This window comes from Geotrypetes seraphini, chromosome 2 (assembly GCF_902459505.1).
Source record: "Geotrypetes seraphini chromosome 2, aGeoSer1.1, whole genome shotgun sequence".
Taxonomy (NCBI): domain Eukaryota; kingdom Metazoa; phylum Chordata; class Amphibia; order Gymnophiona; family Dermophiidae; genus Geotrypetes; species Geotrypetes seraphini.
In genome coordinates this window covers 517,500,098-517,518,710 of record NC_047085.1, presented here as the reverse complement: position 1 = coordinate 517,518,710, position 18,613 = coordinate 517,500,098, and the positions used below count along the sequence as shown (strand labels likewise).

The following is an 18,613-nucleotide window of genomic DNA, read 5'->3' as shown; positions in this document are numbered from 1 at the left end:
CTCTTCGCACCATCTCCTGAGCCAGCCGTTTATTGCTTGTAATTCGCTCTGTCTCCTTGCGTCCGCTCTCGGTACTGGCAGGATCTCTGAGAAGGCTATCTTCCTTGTCCTCAGTTTCAGTTTCCTCCCCAGGATCCTGATCAGATCGGTTAGTGCAGTCCTGTTGTAGTCCCTCCTGTTGACGTCATTGGTTCCAACATGGATTACTACAGCTGTCTCCTCCGTCTCGGCCCCTTCCAGGATCCTCTCGATTCTGTCTGTGACGTCTTTCACTCTTGCCCCCGGGAGACATGTCACTAGACAGTCCTCTCTCCCTCCAGCTATGTGACTGTCCACTCCTCTCAGGATTGAGTCTCCCACTACTATTGTATTCAATTCTGGTCTCATCTCAAGAAAGATATAACAGCACTAGAAAAGGTTCAAAGAAGAGCAACCAAGATGATAAAGGGGATGGAACTCCTCTTGTATGAGGAAAGGCTAAAAAGGTTAGGGCTCTTCAGCTTGGAAAAGTGACCGCTGATTGAAGTCTACAAATCCGGTACAAATGGTTCGATTTTTCACTCTATAAAAAAACTACAAAGACTAGGGAACACTCGAAGTTACAGGGAAATACTTTTAAAACCAATAGGAAGAAATATTTTTTTCACTCAGAAAATAGTTAAGCTGTGGAATATATTGCCAGAGGTTGTGGTAAGAGCAGTTAGCGTAGCTGGTTTTAAGAAAGCTTTGGACAATTTTCTGGAGGAAAAAGTCCATGGTCTTATTGAGAAAGATATGGGGGAAGCCACTGCTTGCCCTGGATCGGTAGTATGGAATGGTTCATAGTCAAATGCGCGCAAGACAAATGCGCGAAGAGAAATGAGCACAAGACGTCTGAGTGCAAAGACACGTCAGCGCAAGCGTGAATGGTTCATAGTAAAATGCACGAGCAAGACAACTGAGCGCAAGACAATAGTGTGTAGGACTTTATATCACAGGACAAGCGCGCACGACGAAGCTAGATAATCATAATGAATAAAAATGCATTTGCAAAACACAGTCACGTTTACGTGAACTTGGGTGTGATTCGTTTACGTGAACGTGATTGGGTTAACAAGATAATAGGGTTCATAATCCAAACGTGCCGACATTCAGAGCAGACAATTGAGCTTTCCCGAGCCAGGCCAGGTGCGTACAAGAGCCAGACTCACAAGACTTCACCTATCTAATTATTCCCATCTAGCATTGGATGCTTCTTAAATTTAGTAAAAATATTCTGGCACAAGTGTCAAACCTTAAAAAAGGAAGTCATATTGAGCATTGGAAAATAATAATAATTAACTAATAAAAATAGTACACATTTAGGGCTCCTTAAGTTGTGAAAATGGTTTTAGCATGTGCTTAGCACATGCAGAATTACCACGCGCGCTAGATGCTAATGTCAGCATTGAGCTGGTGTTAGTTTTCCCGCATAGAGCGGGAGTTTGCGCATGCTAAAAATGTTAGTGCACCTTAGTAAAAGAGGGGGTTAATTTTCCTCACCACCAAATTTCCCCATCCCGCCCCACCCGGCTACTTTTTCATGCCACCCGGCTGGAAAAAAATTCTAGTGAGAACACTGATTATCAATACAGGGGGTGATAGATAAGAAACTGCCATATGTATGGAGGGGGCTGTATAGGCTATGTATGCACATTTCTTGAATGTTGATGGAGAATGTTTATAGTAACATTTGAAGGTCAGGGAGAGCAACCACACTAACATGGACATGAGTAGTTAGATTTTTTAGAACTCCAAGTTTGGAGTGTTATCATGTGCACATTTGTTTACAAGGTATAATAACCACTTTTAATAATTACCCAATTATGTATCGGTTTAATTGGATGTACACAGCCGTTATGTGATCCCTTTATTTCACTTACCTTCCATGTCAATTCTTGTCTTTTTAACTTATAAAAGTAATCACCCAACAGCTGAAAATCAAGGGAAGAGTTAAAATGAATCCATTGTATGTGTTTTATTATTGTATATAAATAACTGTGTAAGACTTACAGTTTTCCATTTCCGCGGCTATGGTAAAGAGAAGCATTCTCCAAGGGACCAAATCCTTGGTTGCAGTGACTGAAAGGGAACGTTATTATAAATTTTTAGTTAGAGCCTATTTTGCTCCTGTTAGAGCTTTTCATGCCCGCATTTGTACATCTGATGCTTGCCATAAGTGTGCGGCCCCTCGAGCTTCCTTAGGTCATATGTTTTGGTTGTGTCCCGGTATTCGGGCCTTTTGGACACGTCTTTGCTTACATGTTGCTGCTTTCTGGAACTGTACTTGGATACCTACGAACACTTTTCTCTTCACTTTGAAGCTATCTCTGCAACCGACTCGTCTTGGAGCAACTGAGTTTGCTCGGAAGGCCATCTTGATGGGCATCAAAACTATTCTTCAGCGTTGGCTATCACCTCATACACCTACTGTTTCGCACTGGCGGATCCAGATGATCCAACTTACGGGATGCGAACGATTGGACATTATGGATATGAACTCCAGACGTGGCATGTTGTACCTCAAGTGTTGGTTACCCTTTTGCTCTACCTTAACGCCAACGGTGCGAAGCAGACTTTTGAACTGACATACTGGTTTGCTGGATTTTACTGTAACTGTTCCCATGGGGGGGGGGGAAGTTGGGTGGGTGGGGTTTTGTTGGAGATTTCTGACTGTGTTTGGTTGTTTTTCTGCATTTTAAAATTTAATAAACAGATTTAAACATAAATAACTGTGTAGTCGCGCTTTTCTACAACGCCCTATTGTTGTTACACTCGTTTATCTTGCAATTCATTAGCGCGCATCTTATATAGCTTAAACCGTTTGCGTGGAAGCCACAAGGGAGGCAAAATTATGCGAGTGCACGGATGATGAAACTTTGATGTGAGCAAGCAGCTCAGCATTCCTGAGGATTCTATCAGCTGGTTTCAACACAGCAGCAAAGAGGGGCCACTCTAACGCTGTCCTCTAGTGCCAAGTCACTTGTGAAAAAGCACACCAGGCTCTGAGGGAACTGTATTTTCTTTCATCTCTCCTAACTGCTGCTCTTCCTGAGGATTCTATCAGCTGGTTTCAACACAGCAGCAAAGAGGAGCCACTCTAATGCTGTCCTCTAGTGTCAAGTCACTTGTGAAAAAGCACACCAGGCTCTGAGGGAACTGTGTTTTGTTTCATCTCTCCTAACTGCTGCTCTTCCTGGGGATTCTATCAGCTGGTTCAACACAGCTTTCCCTGTCCCTATATAACCTGTATAGCTTGTATAGCCTGCTTATTTAACTTGTACAAACTGCATGTCATAGATTGTTATAAACTGCACCTATAGCCTGTTACCGCATGTAAAACCACATGTATAGCCAATATGCGCCTGACCCTGTTCTAAGTTCTCCTATAGGACACTATTCAGTTGCTAAGTGCCTGACCTTGTTCAAAGTTTCTTATTTGACACTATTCAGTTGCTAAGTGCCTGTCCTTGTCCGCAGCTTCTTATAGGACACCATCCAGTTGCTAAGTGCTTTCAATGTTAAGGGACGAGCGCAATATTTAAGCCCTCTCCTTTACCTCAATACTAGTTCCATCAAGGTATGCTAAGTCTGTCTAGTCCTCTCTCTACCTAGTTGTCTAGATTCTCTTCTTGCTTAGATACCAAGTTGCCTAGCTTTTCCCCCCCAAAAAAATAATAAAAAAAATATATATATATATTTTCACAACCCGAAAGCTTGCACCAAAGGCTCACCAACCTCTCACTATGAAGCCACCCTCGTGGCCCTTTCTCCTCCTACTTTGCTTTTCCCTCAACTCCACCCTCTGCGTAATACCTCCTTCTCCCGATCTTCTCAATTCCGCAAATACCAATAATATCTGCCCTGGCCTCAAAATCCCCACGCTGATTCGCACCAGACTACATCCTCCCCAAAAAAAACCCCGAAGAATCAACCATGCTTCTTTAAAGTCTGTTTCCCCTGCCATTCTCCCCAACCTTGCCTCTGACTCGCTCACCCCAGTCCCAATGCTTTATTGCAATGCAAGATCCGCTTGCAACAAGATTCAAATTCTGAAGGACCTACTTGAAGATTCTGACCCTGGTTTCCTATGCATCACGGAATCATGGATTAAAAAAGATGACCTATTTACACAAAATGAACTCTGCTCCCATGGCTACCAAGGTCTCTTTTCACCTAGATCTAACTGTAAAGGAGGTGGCCTGGCAATTCTCTACAAATCCTTTTTTGATGTTCAGCTCCTCGAAAGGGGTTGCCACACCTCACTAGAATACATGCTTGCTTCCGTCAACGATGAACTTCACCCTCACCCACTGGGCATCCTGCTCCTATACTGCCCACCTACCCCTTGGAACAACTCCTCCAAACTCATCCTTGAGACTATAACAAACGCCTTCCTCAAGTTCCAAAGATTATTGATCATCGGAGACATCAATCTCCACCTAGACGACATCACCAGCAAGGATACGATTGAACTTATTAGCTTCCTCACCTCCCTTGGCCTCACCCCCCCTGCACCATCCCCAACCCATGAAAAGGGGCACACACTAGACCTCATTAGCTTCCTCGACCTTACCGCTCACAAGACGTCAATTGACGACACTCGCTGGGAACATGTCCCCTGGTCTGACCACTTCCTAGGGGCTTTCTGTCTCCCCATCTTTATGTCGTACCTTGGGGCTCCACCCCGCACTTCCAACCCCATTACCTTCCGCAAAAAAATCACAAGCGACCTGTTCTGGTCTAAATTTCTCAATCTATTCTCCTCTGCCCCTAAGCCTGCAGATTCAGGTACTAATTGGCATAACTGGGTCGCTCTCTCCAAATCCACCTATCTTTCCCTAGCCCTCCTTTCCACTAAATCCATCTCCTATCCCCGCAAAGCCCCTTGGTTCCTCCCATATCACAGAGAGCTAAAACAGAAATGTCGAACTCTGGAGCGCATATGGAAAAAATCAAAATGTCCTATAGACAGACAGTCCTGGAGAGTCAATATCAAGCTGTACAATACAGCACTAAAAAAAGCAAGAAAGAACTTCTATGGTGACAAAATCTCCAGGTCCAACAATCAAAGCAATACTCTATTCAACATCTGGCGCTCCCTAACCTCCAACAGAGACCCCAACAATGCTCCCCTCCTCTCCCTCAACCGATATTCTAGCAAAATTCTTCAACGATAAGGTTTCTTCCTTGAGATGCTCTTTCCCTCCTTCAGTCTCTTATAACTCCCTAGTGTAATGTAATGTAATGTAATTTATTTCTTATATACCGCTAAACTCCGTTAGGATTCTAAGCGGTTTACAGAAAAATAGACAATAGGGTGCATTAAAATTATAAGTAAAATAGGTACTTAGAAATTCCCTTACTGTCCCGAAGGCTCACAATCTAACTAAAGTACCTGGAAAAATGACAATTAGTAGAGTAATGAAGAAATAAAATAGAGAATAGATGAGAAAAATAAGAAAATAAACATTCTAATAAGACTACAATGATCTAAAGGACTTTGAAAGGTTGAAAAAAGAGGGGAGATAAGAATAGATGCAGAGAGAGAACCGTTGAAGCAATAGAATTCTGGGGAAATTTTAATGAAATTTTAATGATAAAATAAAATAAGTGGTATAACAATAAGTGAGATTAAAAAATATATCATAAACTAAAAAGAATTGAAAATAAAATCAAAACAGTCAAAACTGAAGTCCAGCTTGAACGGGCCCCCGAGCCAACCGTTGGTCCGATGGCCGGACTGCAACCCTCCTCCGTCGGCTCTCCCCTGCTGGAATGGGGGAGGAGCGAAGACCGTGTCGGGTGCCCCGCTGGAACGGGCCCACGAGCCAACCGTTGGTCCGATGGTCGGACTGCAGCCCTCCTCCGTCGGCTCTCCCCTGCTGGAATGGGGGAGGAGCGAAGACAGTGTCGGGTGCCCCGCTGGAACGGGCCCCCGAGCCGACCGTTGGTCCAATGGCCAGACTGCAGCCCTCCTCCGTCGGCTCTCCCCTCCTGGAATGGTGTTAGATGGTGTTACAGGGTTTGGTTTTGGTCTTTTACTTTTCCCATCTGTAGCAAATACAGTATCCAATGTAAGTTGTTTTCTTGAAGCCATCTGAAATCACTTTAGTTAAACTGAAGGGATTAAATAGTTATAAAATCTTTAGTGAGAATGTCCAGGGAGAGGAGCTCTGCACTCAAACTGCCATCCTCCTCGCCTCCAAGTTCCAAGTGCCCACCGATTCCACTCCTACCCTAATGGTCTCCAACCCTATCCCAGCTGACAGATCCTGGACCACCTTTGAGCGCGTATCTGAATCCCTGGTCCTCAATCTCTGCCTCAAACTGAAATCCTGTAATTGCTCCTTGGACCCATTCCCCTCCTACCTATACGAGAACATTCCCGCTCAAGCTATTTCTTCTATCACCATTCTCATAAACTCCGCCCTTCAGTCGGGCCATTTTTCCCCAGAAATGGGTCATATCGCCTTGACCCCACTACTGAAAAAATCTGACCTTGACCCTTCCATACCATCCAGCTATCGCCCAATTGCAAATATCCCTCTCCTAAGCAAGATGCTAGAGTCCATCATTTCTTCCCAACTCTCATCATACTTAGAGAGATTCTCTATTCTTTTACCCTATCAATATGGCTTTCGTCCTAACTTCAGCACCGAATCACTACTGTCTTCCCTGATTTCAAGGGTTCAACAACTTCACTCTCGAAACAAGTTCGCCGTCCTCCTACAATTTGACCTTTCCGCTGCTTTCGACGTTGTTCACCATGATATTCTTGTTTACCAACTCTCTGAGATAGGTATCAACTCCACAGTCCTAGGTTGGTTCTCTAAATTCCTTCGCTTTCGTTCTTACATTGTTAACATGAATGGCACCTTATCCTCCCCCTGGAAACCGAATTGTGGAGTCCCGCAAGGCTCTCCACTATCCCCTATCCTTTTCAACATCTATATGTCCTCCCTAAAACTCCTCCACCTATCCCCCCTTGAAACAATTTACACTTATGCAGACGACATCCTCGTCCTCCTCGAGACCGATTCAAACCTCACCGACCTGTCTAAGAACATATCCTCTTGTATAATGAACCTACAATCCTGGGCCCACACTGTGCAAATGAAATTGAATGAGTCCAAAACAAGACTTCTTTGGCTCGGTCCAAAACTAGATCACCTACCCACCTCCATCCCACTACCCTCTGGCTCCTCTCTGCAGCTTGAGTTCTCGAGCAAGGTCTTGGGCATCATCATTGATTCCACATTGTCCTTCAATGACCACCTCCAATCCTTGGTAAAAAAAATGCTTTTTCAGCCTTCACATGCTGAGGAAAGTTAGATCCTGCTTCCATCAAAAACATTTACCCTACTTGTCCAATCCATCATCCTCTCCAGATTGGACTATTGCAACTCTATCTACTTAAGCCTAACTAAGAAAAACCTCCACAGACTCCAACGGATTCAGAATGCTATGGCCAAGCTCATCTTTGCTAAAAGTAAATTTGACCATGTCTCCCCGCTCCTGGCCAAGCTCCACTGGCTTCCGATAATCGCCAGGGTCCACTATAAATGCGCCTGTTTAACTTTCAAAATCCTATATGGTATCCTCCCTCCCTTTATCCCTCTTTCTTGGAATTCCTCAAACCCTAATACCACCAGATACTCCCAAAAATTAAAACTATCCTTCCCTTCGCTAAAAGGCATTTTCCACACAGGAAAGCTAGGGACCTTCCTTCACTTCAAAATCACTGAGCTCTGGAACAACCTTACCTCCCCTCTTCGGAACTTGAGCTCTCTCCAAGTTTTCCGCAAACATCTGAAAACCTGGCTTTTCTCAAAAAATGTAAGTCTCCCTCCAACTTAGGAATCAAAGAAACTCATATCTTGGCATCCCAAGTCCTCTAAATTTTCTTCACACTTCTACCTCTAACCCTCTGTTGTAGTTCCTTCCTATTTCTCCTACTGTAAACCGCGTCGAGCTCTACGAACGTGGAGATGATGCGGTATACAAACCTAAGGATTAGATTAGATTAGATTATACCATCGCTTATCTTGCAATTCTGTTGCGCGCATCTTATATAGCTTTCAACAGTAAAAAAGTAAGGAAATGATTTGATTTTAAATCTTTATTCATTTTCAAACTTACAATAAGTGTGACAATAAGTTAAAACATTTTAACATTAAATATATCACTTATTATTCAGCAATAATACAAATCATATAACCTTAACTCCCTCCCTTCCCACCCTTTCATAACAAATAGTTTTATAAGATATACTAAAAATTATCCCCCCCACCCTGAATATTGAACTTATAAATTTAAGGGAGAAAATGGCATCTATTCATTACAATATTTTGTTAACGGCTCCCACACATCTTGAAAATTCCTTAAATACCCTTGCTGTGTAGCTATTACTCTTTACATTTTATATATGTGACACAATGAGTTCCACCAAAAATTATGATTCAGTCTACTCCAGTTCTTCCATTTACAAGTAATTTGTTGTATGGCAACCCCTGTCATTATAAGCAAAAGCTTATTATTATTCAAAGATATCTAACTCTTTGCCCTCATTGACATCCCAAATAATATAGTATCATAGGTCAATGCCACTGGGTTTTCTAATAAACAATTAATTTGTCCCCAAATTGATTTCCAGAAAGACATAATAAATGGACAATAGAACAATAAATGATCTAAAGTCCCTGCTTCAAGATGACAATGCCAACATCTATCCGATTTAGACCAATCTAATTTTTTTAAACGAACAGGGGTCCAGAATGCTCTATGTAACAGGAAAAACCATGTTTGTCTCATAGATGCAGACATTGTACATCTCATCCTCCAAGACCAAATTCGTGACCATTGAGATGCAGTAATTTGATGCTTAATCTCAATGCTCCAAATGTCCCGGAGACCAGTCTTTGGTTTTTTATTCATAAATCCAGATATTAATTTGTACCATTGAGCGGCCTGGCATCCCAGGAAATCCACCTGAAAGCATAAGAACTCTAAACTATATTGATTATTAAGATTTTTTCATTCAGGGAACCCCACCTGAATGGCCTGCTTCAGTTGCATCCATCTAAAATTTTGTGATTTATTAAGGCCATATTTATGTTGCAACTGTGAAAACTCAAGCAGTTTACCATTAGAAATAACATCTTCTAATACACGTATTCCTGCAATCATTCAATGCTTCCAGATGACCTTAAATCCGCCAATTTGAATCTTGGAGTTAGAAACATAGAAACATAGAAGATGACGGCAGAAAAGGGCTACATCCCATCAAGTCTGCCCACTCTGCTTACCCACCACCTGTCTATGCCCTAATGACCCAATTTCCTTATCTTGACCCTCGTAGGGATCCTACATGGGTATCCCATTTATTCTTAAAGTCTGGCACGCTGTCTGCCTCGATCACCTGCACTGGAAGCTTGTTCCAATGATCAACCACTCTCTCTGTGAAGAAATACTTTCTGGTGTCGTCATGAAATTTTCCGCACCTGAGTTTGAGCGGGTGCCCTCTTGTGGCCGAGGGTCCCTTGAGAAAGAAAATATCATCTTCCACTTCGACACGTCCCGTGAGGTACTTAAATGTTTCGATCATGTCTCCCCTCTCCCTACGTTCCTCGAGAGTGTAGAGCTGCAATTTGTTCAGTCTCTCTTCGTACGAGAGACCCTTGAGCCCCGAGATCATCCTGGTGGCCGTCCGCTGAACCGATTCAATTCTGCGCACATCTTTACTGTAATGTGGCCTCCAGAATTGCACACAGTACTCCAGATGAGGTCTCACCATGGCCCTGTACAACGGCATTATGACTTCAGGCTTTCGGCTGACGAAACTTCTATTGATACAACCCAATATCTGCCTTGCCTTAGATGAAGCCTTCTCCACTTGATTGGCAGTTTTCATGTCTGCACTGATGATTACTCCTAAATCTCGTTCTGCTGAAGTCCTAGTTAAAGTTTCTCTGTTCAAGAAGTACAGGATGTACATGGAGTTCAGCCATATAGTTTGATTTGTTGATTTGTGAATTGGAATAGGTGACAAATTACTCACATATCTTATTGTCTTCCATGTGTCTATAAATAATCTATTTTCTTTATATAATCTAGGCATTTTGATACTAAGTACATAGCATAATCGCAGAGGAAACATGTGGCGCCATTCCAACCATAACCGATCTGGGATATTATCAACAGCCTTTGGGAGGATCCAATACATACCCTGGCGCATAATATAGGATTGATGATACCTATAAAAGTTTGGAAAATTTACCCCTCCCTCTGTACAATAGATTGAAAGGATGAATGGCTACAGTGAGATAATTCCTTTAAAATCCTGGCCTGCACTTTCGGTGCCTAGCTTTCACGATAACCATGATTCTGCAAATTGACATGTGACTGGTGCCGGCCAATTATGGCGACATCTACAGAATCCAGGCCTTTGTTTCTCTTTATATGTTTTCCTATGTATTACCATCTATACATTTTTATATGACTAATTTTGTAGTCGATTTATGGTCAAATATATTTTTATTGAGCAATCAATAAAGTAACAGGCAACAGAACAAAATACAAATCCAGCTCAAGAGAGTATTTAGAAACCCCAAAAGCATCCCCCCCCCAGAACCGCCCAAAACCAAAATTCCCCCCCCCCCATCCCTAATCCCACCCCCGGGTCCTCCCTCAAATACAATGGAGCAAAGAACATGAGAAAATAAATGAAAACACCAAGCGAACCAAAAGGGTAAAGACAAACAAAAGCATCAATTGTAGTCGATTTATACTTGTATATGCTTGTGTTTTATCTCTTGTTTTATCATTTCCAAACTACAATAAAACTTATTTGAAATAAAAAGAAAACAGACCTGACAAAACAAAGGTACAAGGAGTAGATTGCTGGAAGACTAACGAGTTTGTGATGGTGATGTTATGAAACAAGATAAGTAAGGTGAGAGACATATATAGTACAGTATTTTAAAGGTAAGTGATACAGTTTTTATGTGACAAAATGAGAGAGAGGTAGTTTGTGCTCTTTTTGGAAGAGAGGTATGATATGGACATACAGTCAAACTTCGGTTTGCGAGTGTTTTGCAATACGAGCAAAACACTCACAAATTTTGTCTCACAAACCAAGCGTTGACTCGATTTGCAAGTCCCCCCGCTTGCGAACCGGCATTGCGCGAATGCTCGCCCGCCCAAAGTGAAGTCTTACCCCTATCTGGCACCGGCACGCAGCACCAACCTACAAGATGTGGGAGGGGTCTACAAAGTGATGAACTGGACAACCAGACATGGCACCTAAATACTGGGGTACATTACAGGGCACTGCTGTGAACTTCACAAAAAAGGTGCCATGTCTTCATCTCACTACAGCTCTCTTATAGATAATGGTGAGGGCGGGTTGGGGGGGGCAGGTGGGAGTTTAGGTACATGGTGAAGTTTGGGAGAACGACTGAATGCATGTCTTTTGTTGAACACCATGTATTGTATGACTGTGTATATTGTTACATTTCGAAAATCAATAAATATATTGAACATAGATAATGGTGAGCCCTCAAATCACCTCCAAAATCCCCTAGACCCACCCAAAATCCCCTATCTATCACCCTAATAGCCCTTATGGCTGCAGAAGCCACTTATAGGGCAGTACAAAAGGGTTTGAGGGGTTTTTAGGGGAGTGCACATGTTTAACCAGCAATGCAGTGATCACAGTGGCTTATGGGCATGGATCCTCCTCTCCATGGGTCCCTAACCCACCCCCAAGAAGACTTAAGCCGCCACTGTGCAGGTTGACTAGGCTTTCCTATACCAAGCTGCTGGGTGATGATGATTTGGAGGCTGAATTTTAAAGGTGTGATTATGATTTTTTATGGGGTGGGGGGGGGTTTCGGTGCTCACTAGGGTAGTGTGTGTGGGTCTGTAGTTTGTGTCTGTAGTGCTTATCTAGTGACTTTAGGTGGGTTTTGTGACTTAGACCATGTTTTAAATAGTCTAAGTCACAACGTCAACTTCCTTCAATCCTGTGTTGTATAACTTTCGGTTATACATGCAATACGACTAAGTCTAAGCTGGCCCACTTCCCGCCCAACTCCTGCCGTTGACATGCCCTGTTTAGCTAAGGTCGTTCAGCGCCACTATGAAGGCCTAGGTCGTTTAGAAATATGTCCAAATCCCAGTTTTATTAATGGCACTTGGACGTATTTTGACAATGTTCTTCCAAGTGCCGACTTAGGCCAGTTTTTGGACGTTTTCTCTTTCGATTATGAGCCCCATAATGATTATTTTACTGTGTGCATTACTTCGCTTTTATTTTTGAAGACGTTTATTAAACATTATTTGGAGGATATTGGTGGATAAAACAATGAAGCCGGCTGCGCAATGTGCAGCGGCCTCAAAGAAAGCGAACAGAATGTTGGGCATAATCAAAAAGGGTATCACTATCAGAACAAAGGAGGTTATTCTACCACTGTATCGAGCGATGGTTCGCCCACATCTGGAGTACTGTGTCCAGTACTGATCGCCGTACCTTAAGAAGGACATGGTGATACTCGAGAGGGTCCAGAGAAGAGCGACAAGGATAATAAAGGGCATGGAAAACCTTTTATATGCTGAAAGGTTGGAGTAGCTGGGGCTCTTTACCCTGGAAAAGCGGAGACTTAGCGGGGACATGATAGAGACTTATAAAATCATGATAGGCATAGAGAAGGTGGAGAAGAACAGATTCTTCAGGCTAATCGGGCCAACAAAAACAAGGGGGCATTCAGAAAAATTGAAAGGAGACAGATTCAAAACGAACGCTAGGAAGTTCTTCTTCACTCAGAGGGTGGTGGACACCTGGAATGTGCTCCCAGGGGAGGTGATAGGGCAGAGTACAATATTGGGCTTCAAAAAAGGATTGGATGACTTCCTGAAGGAGAAAGGGATTGAAGGATATATGTACGGGTACTAAATTAACAGGGAATAAACAATTTAGGTAAAGGACCACTTACAGGTCACGGACCTGGGGGGCCACCATGGGAGCGGACTGCTGGACACGATAGACCCCTGGGTCTGACCCGGCAGAGGCAATGCTTATGTTCTTATGAGACCATGAGTTCCACAGTTTTGTTCTTGCTTATATGAATGAATAAACTTCTGCCTGTCTGCAAGGTAATTTATGGCATGTATGCCAAGACTGTACATTCCCTGAATGTGAGGAGAAACGGGCTTAACAGGATTTTCCCCTCCCCAGACTCCCAGGAATTACTAATTTTGACATGGTCTGAACGGTGTATACCCCCCCCAACACAACTTTAGAGAACCTTGTAAAAGAATGTCCAAACAAGAGAAGGAGCCTACAAGTTTAGGGAAGTGTTGGAAACTATCATTAACTATTATAACTTCACCTAGGCCGAACTAAATCAGCACTTGAAAACTGTTCTGTCCCCTGAAATTAGAGCTTCTTTCCAACAGCAGAGTATCCATGAACTGAACCTGCTGGAGATAGCCTTGAGGAAGCCAGGAAGAAGGGGGATCTGATCAAGACTTTCAAACTACTAGAATAATTTGAAAAAATAGAGCAGGGAAAGCAGTTATTTTCAATGTCCAATGTGACACGGACAAGAGGACATAGACTGAAGCTGAGGGGGGACAGGTCCAGGACGAATATCAGGAAGTTCTGTTACACGCAGCGAGTGGTGAACACCTGGAATGCTCTCCCAGAGGAAGTAATTGCAGAATCCACCATTATAGGATTTAAGGGTAAACTAGATGCACATCTCCTTAAGAGTGGTATAGAGTGATACGGGTAAGGGTAAATTAGATGCACATCTCCCTTGAGAAGCATACAGTGATATGGGGACTAAAACTATGCCAGGGTACATCTGGCGGGGCCTCCACGTGTGCGGATCACCGGACATGATGGACCCATGGTCTGATCCGGAGATGGCAATTCTTATGTTCCTTTTTTTTTTTTTTTAAACATATGTTTATTATCAGTGAAGCAACACAAACAGTCAGGCGGCAACAACGCCAGAGCAGACAATCAAATACCACAAGATATACAGAAACAACTGGTACAGTCAGAACAATCCAAAAACGTTAGAAGTTCTGAAGTAATCCATCAACAGGAAATATGGGAAAAACCCCACCCGGAGTCTGTGTGAACTCCACCTTTTTCACTTGCGCCCAAACCTACAGAATAGGCATCCCCCAAGCCCCACTCAGAAATTCTTTATTTATTTTTGTTAAACTTATTATTTATTGAAATTTTCAATATATTACAAGAAACTAACATTCTTGCTAAGGAAATACAGCCGGAATAAATGTTAACACATCACATTCATAAACAGATATAAAAGTAAAATTCTCGCTTCCTTAGACCAATGGCAATTATTATTAAGAAGTTAAACACAAAGGAAAAAGAACTAATCAATGAAAGGCTATAACATGCTCTGCATTATAATAAATTTCCACTAAACAACAGCAATTTTCTTTAGCTCCAGAAATGATTTTAGCTGCTCCGGCTAAAAAAAATATATTTAACCTGAGCAAATTTTACTACGCATTTACAAGGGTAAGCCAATAAAAAGGACGCCCCAAGTGCCCTGGTCTCCTGTCTCAAAGACAAAAATTGTTTCCTTTTTTCCTGGGTAACCTTAGTTACATCCAGGAATACCCATATCTTTTTATCATAAAACAGTACTTTTGATAGGCGAAAATAGAGTTTCATAAAGGAATCCAAGTCCTGTTGAAAAATAAATGAAATCAGAAGTGTCACTCTCAATGAGGAGTCAGAAATAGACTCTTCCAAAATAGCTGATATGTTGTTAACATCCAATTGCGGTATATCTGGTTTAATTCCCTCCATTGTTTCCCGAGCTCTAATAGTTTGTGGAAGATAATATATTTTATTTAATGGAGGAATATGGTCTGGTGAATATTTTAAAACTTCCAACAAATATCTCTTGAACATCTCATATGCTGAAATCCCGGGTACTTTGGGGAAATTCAAAATTCTGGCATTAAGTCTGCGATTAAAATTCTCAATGTTTTCTATTTTTCTTTGAAGCATAGTATTATCTTTAATCGCAGCTACTTTAAAGACTTGTAAGGCTTGAACTTCTGATTGCACATTTACTATAGAGTTTTTCATTTCTGTGTTAGAATGTTCCAAGGTTCTTGAAATATCATCGATTTTACCAGCCAAAGTTTTTACCTCCTCTGGTCAAGGCGCCTTCTTCCTCGACGCCGATACCACCTAATAGACAGCAGACGATTGAGCAATTATTGCCCGGTATCTGCATTGGGACTGGTGGAATTAGCCCCGCGCTGGTGAATGGTAAAGAAGGCCTTACCTCACAGGGGCATGAGATCTCTCTTTCGCCACCACAAGCGGAGCCACCTCCTTGTCCGGCGGATTCGAACGCCCTGGAGACGGGAATTGCCAGTATTGCCGAGGACGCGCCTGGATTTCCGGTGGAGGAAGCAGCTGGGGCAGATGAGCTTCTGCCGATGGGAGTCAACATTGGGGAGAGGAACCCCTCCAACGAGGTGACTTTAGCAGCAATTTGGCAAATGCTCCAGAAATTGGACAAAGCTGCAGTTAAAACATCAGAGGCTGCTTCGAAGACTTCAGAGGAGGTAAAAACTCAGAAATTCTTATGTTCTTATGGTCAATTTCACATGTGTTCCAGGAAAACAAATATGGGTAAGAAACACAATAAAGGAGAATCATTTGCGGATTATACAGATCACCTAAAATAGGTCTTTAGTAGGCATTTGGGGATAGAAATTGCAGCTGAAACATCAGAGTTCTAAGAACTTCAATGTACAGTACAGCAATAAGATAGTAAACAAAACATTTGATAAATTAATGGTGGGAAGCTGGTTTCATTGCGCCTCCGGCTGTCCAAAGATTTTAAAATACAGTGGCGGGGAGCTGGTAGGTGGGGGAATCGAAAACTGGGAAGAGATAGGATCCAACTGTGAGGAGTGGGGGCTGGGGTTGGGTTGGCTTTGATATAGGGGGGCAGGCAGGAAGGAGGGATCTCTTGTGGCGGAGATGGCGGATGGGCAGGCAATATCTGCCAACACGTACCCCCAACAAGTGGCTGGCATACCCACAAAGATATGTGTATTGCATGTTGAGAAACAATACCCTACTCCATGCTCTTTTTTCCAGCCCTCTCTCCTTTCCATAATGCTTTTTTTTAGCTCTCCCTCCGTCTCTCATTCCATCCATGCTTTTTCTCCAGCCCCCTCCTTTACCTTCCCATTTCCCTTAAACCTCTCTAGCTCCTGAATCCCCTATTTACCTTTCCCCAGGACCCAGCCTAGGGTTACCTTTTTTTCTAAACGGAAAATCTGGACCCCCTAGACCTGCCCCCAGGCCCACCTAGTTCCACACATCCCTGCCCTCCTGCCCAATGACGATCTGTTGGAAGCTTTTCAAAATCCGGACAAAATGCCGGGTTTTGAAAAGCCATCCGGACCCCCAGACATGTCCTCAAAAATCGAACATGTCCGGGGAAATCTGGACCTCTGGTAACCCTAGCCCGGCCGCTATAATTGAATCTTCTGGCACCCAGCAGTAGCAACGAGGTGAGCCTGTTACCACTGACTTTGCCCTGGAATCCATTTCTCCCTGGACTGAGATCTTCCAGCCACACAAGATGGTGACATCCCCGTGACGGAGCCGACCCAGCAGTCTAAAGTTGCAAAGCTAAAGAGCTTTGCGCATATTTCAGCTCTCCCGCCCCAATGTATCCATACTGACCCCTATATAAACAAGCCCCCAACCGACCAAAACAGTTTTAAAAGTTTACGTGATAGTGTACAGACTCGGTAGTCTATACGGTGTCGGCCGTTGTTCTTATCGCTTCAACTTTTGCTTCTTTTTCTTTCCTGATTTTGATTTAGCGGCGCTTTTCTTTCAAATGTTGGCGCGGGTCAAACCTGGTTTTAAGCACTGCTCCTCCTGTGCTCACAAGATGTCGGTAACTGACCCGCATGCTTCCTGCATCCTAAGCTTGCCTTTAGCAAGCAGGATCAGGCAGCAGCGTCTCCTGCATCTCTAACGTCGGTGCCGATGACGTCACACGCAGGGATGCTTCCTATTGGTGCAGCCACTGCTCCCTTTGCACAATCCCCGCAGGATCGCTCCCTCTCGGTCCCGCCTTCGTCCTCGACTAAATCCAGCCTTCAGCACTGAGCTCCTGTCCGCCGGGAGCCTGCAGCACTGCCTTCCACCTCCCCAGACCGGCATACCCGATCTACCCAATCAGCCTCAGCCAGTCCCCCATGGAAAGTACAGAGGAAATCTAAACATCTTATTTCCTGTACTTCCTCCTCCTCCTCAGGTTCTCCTTTTGCCTTGTCTGATGCTGCTGCTCTAGCCCAGGATTTGCTTCCTCCCCTGCTCCCTCAGCAGTCTCAGCCTCTGATGCAGCCTGCACTTTTTCAACTTTTTCAACAGTTCCAGCTTTTTCAACAACAACTGCTTTCTGCCTCTCCTCCGCTCCTCTCCGCTCAGCCTCTTGAACCGGACAACCAACTTACATTTCCTCCTCACCTGGTACAGCAGTCAGATGTCCATATCTCTGACTCTGTCTCCACTACCTCTTCTATGGAAGCCGCGATCCATTCCTCATATGCTTCCTCCTCTCGCTCTCCCTCGCCTGATATGCAGACGGACCCTCCTGCACTCTTCACTGGCTCCTGCCGATGCTCCCTCTGAGTGGGATAGAGTGTCACCCCCTGAAGACACATCATATCCACGTTTCCACTCCAGGATGGCGACTTCTTTACAATTGGCCACCACTGCTCAACCTGACCACAGGGAACAGCGACTTCAAGTGCTTAAGTATCTTCATATTCCCAAAGAAGTGGTCTCGCTGCCCCTTCATGATACTTTGGCTGAATCTCAGAAAGCAATCTGGACCACCCCCTACTCTTCCAGGGTCACTAAACGCAGTCTGGAGCACAAATATAAAGTCCAGAACGTAGCGGGGTTTGGCAAAACTCAACTGCCTCACCAATCCTTGGTTGTCCGCTCGGCTTTACGAAAGTCCAGATCATCCAAAGACTTTGCATCTTCTCCCCCATCCGAGATATGCGCATCATGGATGCCATGGGGAAACGATCATACCAAAACTCCATGTTGTCTGGAAAAATTGCAGTACATCAATTCTTCTACACCCAATATTTATATTCTAATATGGAAGATATGCGAAAATTGGTCGATACGTTACCAGTGCCCACACAGGAAGCTTTTAATGCAATCCTCTCCAACTTTGAAGAATGCTCCAAGAACCTGATCCGAGCAGCTGATGATGCCTTTGACACCGCTATGAGGGGAGCGGCTACCGGCATTTGCACCCGGAGACTGGCCTGGTTGCAATGCTCTAAATTGGGGGTGGACATCCATGCAAAAGTGGCCGATGCTCCTTGCCTGGGTGACAGCTTATTTGGAGACAAAGTCAAAAACCTCATTGAGGGTCTTAAGGAGGACTGTACCACCCTGGTTGCTCTGGAAGAGGATATCGCGCATCACTCTAAACAACCCTTTAAGAAGCAGCAGTCTTCTCAAAGGAATTTCAATCCCAGGAAA

At 43.7% G+C, this 18,613-nt stretch overlaps 1 protein-coding gene across 1 annotated transcript in view; it reads left to right on the top strand.

Moving 5' to 3' along the window:
- The window catches only part of LOC117355019, a 287,124-nt gene that overhangs the window by 249,478 nt on the left and 19,033 nt on the right, over positions 1–18,613 (top strand). The window contains exons 7-8 of the mRNA XM_033932966.1: positions 15,180–15,712; positions 18,228–18,515. Coding sequence (XP_033788857.1) covers positions 15,180–15,712; positions 18,228–18,515 — 821 coding nt within the window. The remainder of the gene's footprint in view (positions 1–15,179; positions 15,713–18,227; positions 18,516–18,613) is intronic.